The 6,000-nt window shown below is 45.4% G+C and overlaps 1 protein-coding gene across 1 annotated transcript in view; it reads left to right on the plus strand.

The window, feature by feature from the left end:
- CUNH18orf25 (chromosome unknown C18orf25 homolog) overlaps positions 1 to 3,216 on the plus strand; it is a 44,792-nt gene extending 41,576 nt beyond the window's left edge. Inside the window, exon 5 of the mRNA XM_041469601.1 lies at positions 242 to 3,216. Within this exon, the coding sequence (XP_041325535.1) occupies positions 242 to 425 (184 nt within the window). The 3' untranslated portion in view covers positions 426 to 3,216. The remainder of the gene's footprint in view (positions 1 to 241) is intronic.
- The last annotated feature ends 2,784 nt before the right edge of the window (positions 3,217 to 6,000 follow it).

Raw genomic sequence — 6,000 nt, forward strand, 5'->3', positions numbered from 1 at the left:
TGCACATATTCTTTAAGGAGGATCACATTACACTCACTGGCATTCCTTTGGAATAATTTAATCCCCAGATTTAAATTTAGCTTTGTTCACTGGGCGTTTGAGATGCCATGGACTCTACAAGTGGAGAATCCAGTTTGGAGAGGGAAGTGCTAACTGTAAAACAACAAAGCCCTGGAGGAGGGGATGTCGTGGCTGAGCTGACATGTCCCTGACGCCGTGTGTGTCCCTCTGTTCACTGCAGGTGCGTGCATCCCAGGGGAGGGGTGATCCAGAGCGTGTCCTCCTGGAAGCGCGGCTCGCCGTTCGGGAGCGCCCAGCCCGCGCAGCCATGGACAGCAGTGGCTCCCCAGCAGAACTGGTCCTCGCCCCCAGAAGTGGTGGACCTCACTCTGGACGAGGACACCAGGCGCAAATACCTCCTGTGAGGCCGTGTCACTGACCTGCTGTCACTGTGCTCTCCCTCCCCTCCCGCCCTCCCTGGCACAGAAGTTCAGTGGTGAAGCCATCACCTGCAGAGGCCCCGTCCTTGGCACCACGAGACCCAAACCCACGGCGTTTCTCCACCTCCACAGGAATGTAGTCTGATTTCAGTATCACTTCAAATGGTTTTGCCTTCTCCGAGGAGGATTCCTACCAGAATTAACAGCACCAAATTTAAAACACATCTGCAGTTACTAACGTGTGTGTGTATATCTAACGAAATAACTGCGTGCAAACTTACGTCCTCCCAGCCTCCCCACCCCCATCTCCAGGACTTTTTTAATTTATCAGTATCTTGAGTTTGTTAGTAGAAGTTAGTGTGTTGCTGTGTGAGCATCAGTGATTTTGAGAAATGCTGTGTCCTCACTGATTTCAGCGGAACTGGGGGGTATTCAACACTTCCAAAATTTGGGCCAGGAGTATTTTTACCCAAGCTGATTTGGTTATGTTGTCAGCAGGAGGGATTGTCTTTGATGCAAATGGCCCGTAACAAATGCACTGAACAGCTTTTAATTAAAACATTTTTATTTTCAATGTAATTTATAGTTTATACTCTTCAGTACTGAGTCTTCTGTCCACTTGACTACTGTGTTTCACTGGTCAATTCCCACAGCTTGGAATGGCTAAAATAGTAATAGTAGTGACTTAGGAACAGCTGAACGTTGCAAAAGCACAGGAAAAGGTAATAAAAAGGCCCAGTATTCCTCTCCTTTTTAATTATAGCTAAACTTCTTTACCTCTATCTGAGTTTTGCCTGGAGTAGATGAAGGAGAGGAATTAAATGTTTTACTCACAGTCCCCATCTCTACTGCTGCTTGTTTGTGTTATTCACCATCTCAGAAAATAAAAAACCAAATCCCAAGCAAATTCCAAAGCTCCAGCCTGGCAAAGGGGTGTTCAGCTGGGACCTGTTCTGGGAATTTTTGGGGCCACTCAAGTGCTTAAAACTCTGTCCTGAAAGATGTTGCAGGATCAGGGTCAGAAATTAAGGTTGTGGTTTTTAACTTTTTTTTGGTTAAATTAGTAATCTGCACCATTTCCCTGCCTTCCAATCATGCCTCTCATGCTAGTTTTGGAAATGCCAAGATTCAGGGAACGCTTTCTACCAGAATACTCACCAAAATCAGTGGAACGACTCACTTTAGCGGGCTGCAGTTTCTGTGGTGTACATGGAAATTCCTGCCCCTCATCTGTCATTTGGAGCCTTTCCTAAGGCAAAAACCAAAGATTAGACTTTAACAAGATGATATTATTCACTTTAAATGTCTACTGTGCAATTGAAACATTCCTTCATATCCCAGATGTTTCTGTTGCGAATTTTGTACAGCTCTGCCATTAGATTTTTTAGTATTTGAAGCTGAACAAGGGTGGTCAGGACATGGGAAGTTCTGCTTTCCTTTCATGTTGGCTGGTTTTCAAAATTTATTTGGCTTCCCGTAATTTTATCTGTAGGCAAAATAAAAAACTAAACCAGAGTTACCTGTGTTGTCACAAAAAGGCAAAACAACGCAGCAGGGGGGTATCGTTAGTAACAAACATCTGTTTCTTCCATAAGCAGAACAATTCATGCTGCACTTTACAGATCAGCTAGGTAAGGATTGATATTCCCATTTCCAGCTTTCTAGAACATTGAACATAAGTGTCTTGCATGGCCAGAGAAATAACTGTGGTGTTTTTAGTGACCAATTCCTTTCTGTGGGAGGTGGGAGGGGAGCATGGATGGATCCTGTTGGCGCTGCAGCAGGGAATGGCCCCGTGCTGCTCTGCCCATCCTTTCTCCTCGTCTTTCCATCAGCTGTGGGCTCACACTCCTGCTGTAAAGGTAACTTTGGAACAGCCTCCTCCTGTGGCTGCTTCTTCCCGTTTCACAGAGTCTCCTGAAGAGTGGTTGTGAAGAAAGCTGCAGGGACCCCGTTTGCAGTCCTTCCGTGAAAAAATGCAAACGATCTCTCCTTGTTTTTCAGTTTGTATATGATGTGACTTCCACGTGTACATAAAAACAACTGCCTCCTAACCAAACTTCCTCCAATTGTGCACTGTGTTTGTTTAAACAGCTCGTGTATGGTAATCTGACGCAGGTTTTCTTTTGTTTAAAACACTATGTATTTTCTCTTAACAAATTTCAAGGCTAGTGATCTGAAAAAAGCAATCACTGGATATAGGTAGGAGATAGTTTGGTTTTGTTTCTTTTATTTTCTTTTTTTTTTAATTTTCTTTTTTCTTTTTAACTTCTGTTTGGTTGTTTTTTTTTTTTAAAGGGCAAAAACGTGCCTGGGTGGTTTTTGCTCTTCTCAGCAGGAAAGAGAAAAGTTAGCCATTGTATGGCTGTGAACCAATGCACTTGGGGCCTGGACCAGAACCCACTGGGGTCGGTGTGGGGCTGCCCATCGACCTCAGTGTGCATTGGCTCGAGCCCTTCAGGGTTTAGCAGTTTTCCTGAATTGCTGGAGTGTGAACTTGGAATCTTCTATAGTGAAGACAAATCATTGCTCAGAATATAAATGTTTAAAATGTGCGGCTCTAGTTAAAAATAAAATTCAATTCTTATCGACACTCACTATTTAGTTCTCATTTTCCATCTAGTATTTAAGGGTCTTTGGAGAGAAATAATAATAAAACAGAGTGTTATATATATATATATATATAAAAATATATATATTTTTGGTGCAAGATGAGACCTTCTGTTTTTTGAAACAAGTCTGTAGCATAAAGGTTAAACTATTTTAAGATTAAATAAAATAGAGTGTATTATTTAAACAATATTGATTTGTTGGGGTTTTTTTTTCTTCCACTTCCATCAAATATGCTGCTATTTGTCACATCTACAAATTAAATCTGTAAATTCTGTGTTACAGTTGCTGAAATGCAGCACTCTTTCTTGCTGTAACACATTTAACTTTGCACATGCAGAATGTTAAAGTGATTTGCTGTCTGCAAAACCTTCCTCATATCTCAGACAAGGGCAGGACCAGCACTTCTCCCTGTAGCCTTGGTGCCAGGGGATGTGCAGGTACCAGTGACAAGTGGCTGCTGCCCATCACAGAATCCCAGGACAGTTTGGAAGGGACCTTAAAGATCTTCTCATTTCACCCCCTGCCACAGGGACACCTCCACTATCCCAGGCTGCTCCAAGCCCCATCCAGCCTGGCCTTGGGCACTGCCAGGGATCCAGGGGCCTCATTGTGCCCTGCAGAATCCCCTCCAGGGATGCAATTTCAGCACAGCCTCCACCTCCCCACACACCTGAATCCTTCAGGTGTCTGAGCAACCTTCCCACCATTATTTCTCTGACTGCATCCCCCTGTGCCACCCCCCAGACATCTTCTGCTGGTCAGCGACACCGCCTGACTCAGAGGCTGATGCTGCAGGGTAGGAGGCTGGTGCCAGGGTGGGCTGTGCTCAGAGAACCACAAAATTGTACGGGGGAATTTGGAGCCACAAGTGAAGAGGATGGTAAAATACAACTGCACTGTGCTGAACATGGGACCCTGCTGCCTGCCAGCCCCCTCACAGGCAAAATGAGAATAGGAATAGGAATAGAAATAATAATAATAATAATTCAGTACCTCTACTGTGTTTTATATGCATTTAACACATGGGAAAGCTCCCAGTGCAAATCAGGAAGGCCATTTATCCATGTATTTTAAGTACCAATATGGATAATGAAGGTAAAGTGGTTTTCAACCTTACGGAGTCCTTGGTATTTGTGGAGCCTGAAAATACAAATTCTGGGCCTGGTGGTCGTTGGAAAGGTGGGCACCAGTCTCAGATTTTATTTTGTGTTTATCAGCAGCTGAGGGAGAGCAGAGCCCTGGAGTTTGGTGCAGATGTGGGAAGAGGACAGATAAAATACCTGCTGAATCTTTTCTTCTCTATCACCAAGAGATACCCAGAGTATGTAGGCTTCAGGGTACACTGAATGGAAAGCTTAAAACTCCTCCTGTGGCTCTTGGTCTTCCCTTACACATCAGCCGCTTGACTTTGTGGGAATTGTTATTTCTGGGGCAACACTACCCCAGAAATAACTACATCACTAGTTTGGTGAAAACTACTCAAAGCCAGGGTAGATTTTGTATTGTGTTTTCCCCAGTGAATTAGTTGCAATGCAGATTAGTTTTGTGACTGAAAGTTTAGTTTACCCACCTTGAAATGAGGACTGCAAGGGTTGTGCTAAGTGCATTTTTTCGCCAGTTCCCTAGAGAATCTGTAAGTGGTGCTCTTTGCTGAAGGCATCACCTCCCTTGGCTGAAACACTCCCAGTTTTGCCTCTCCTTTTTGGGGCTGTCATCTCTGAATGTCAGCTGCTGTGGCTTTCTCTCCAGAGCACCCCATGGGTGTAGTTTCCCTTCTGTCTGCACAGGGAAGGAGCAGAATGCCTGCAAAGTGCAAACTTGGGATGGACAAACCCTGCATTTACTGACAACTTTGGTGCAAATAAAGTGAAATCCTCTTGTTACTGATGCTAAAGAGCAGACAAAGATCCAACCCATGGCCCCCCTCAGTCTATATCTTGAGTTTTTGAAAAGCAAATTCAATCCTGAGAGTCCTGAAGACTGCGGATTCACAAATGCCCCTTGGAAGTTTTCTCATGGATCTGGTTAGTCATCTGGACTTGCAATTTAGTTTAAAATTAGATTTGAGTGCCAGCCACTGGGAAGGAAGCATCTTTCAGACAGTCTCAGGGCAAAGCTGGAGTGGGCAGGGGGAAAGCTGTCTGGAAGTTTAATTTCAGTTAATTTTCTACACTTACTCGCTGCATCGGCAGCTTCGGCTGAATCCAGGGCAACCACATCAGAGCTGGGAAAACAAACAAGAGTGCTCTGTCAAATCCATTTTCCATTGCTGTAGGTGCTGTGAATTGAACACAGCTCCTGGAGCCTGACTGGTGCCTCTGATGAAATGCCATCTGCAGCTGAGCAGTGCTTTTGCTCTGTCCCCAACTGGCCCATGATCAGCAACCCCCTCAAACCTTTCATGTTTTGTTTCTTCCAGATCCTTGTGTGTCTACTTCAAACTTGGAATTGCTGAACACCAGTGAACCCCAGTGTCAGGCCAATCACAGAATCACAGAATTATTTGGGTTAGAAGGGAACTTAAAGACCATCTAATTCCATCTCCCTGCCATGGGCAGGGACACCTTCCACCATCCCAGGCTGCTCCAAGCCCCATCCAGCCTGGCCTTGGGCACTGCCAGGGATCCAGGGGCAGCCACAGCTGCTCTGGGCACCCTGTGCCAGGGCCTGCCCACCCTGCCAGCCAGCAATTCCTGCCCAAGATGCCAAAATCTGTGCCTGCCCTGTGGCAGTGGCAGCCATTGCCTGTGTGCTGTCCCTGCAGGCCTTGTCCCCAGTCCCTGTGCAGCTCTCCTGGAGCCCCTGGAGGCCCTGGCAGGGGCTCTGAGGTGTCCCTGGAGCCTTCTCTTCTCTAGGTAACACACCAAGACCAGAATACAAAACCACAGCGAGCAAATCCTTATAAAAAGGGGGATAATTTCAAAAACAACCTCACAATATATCTTGG

The sequence above is a fragment of the Pyrgilauda ruficollis genome, unplaced genomic scaffold (assembly GCF_017590135.1).
Source record: "Pyrgilauda ruficollis isolate IOZ18807 unplaced genomic scaffold, ASM1759013v1 scaffold104, whole genome shotgun sequence".
Lineage (NCBI taxonomy): Eukaryota > Metazoa > Chordata > Aves > Passeriformes > Passeridae > Pyrgilauda > Pyrgilauda ruficollis.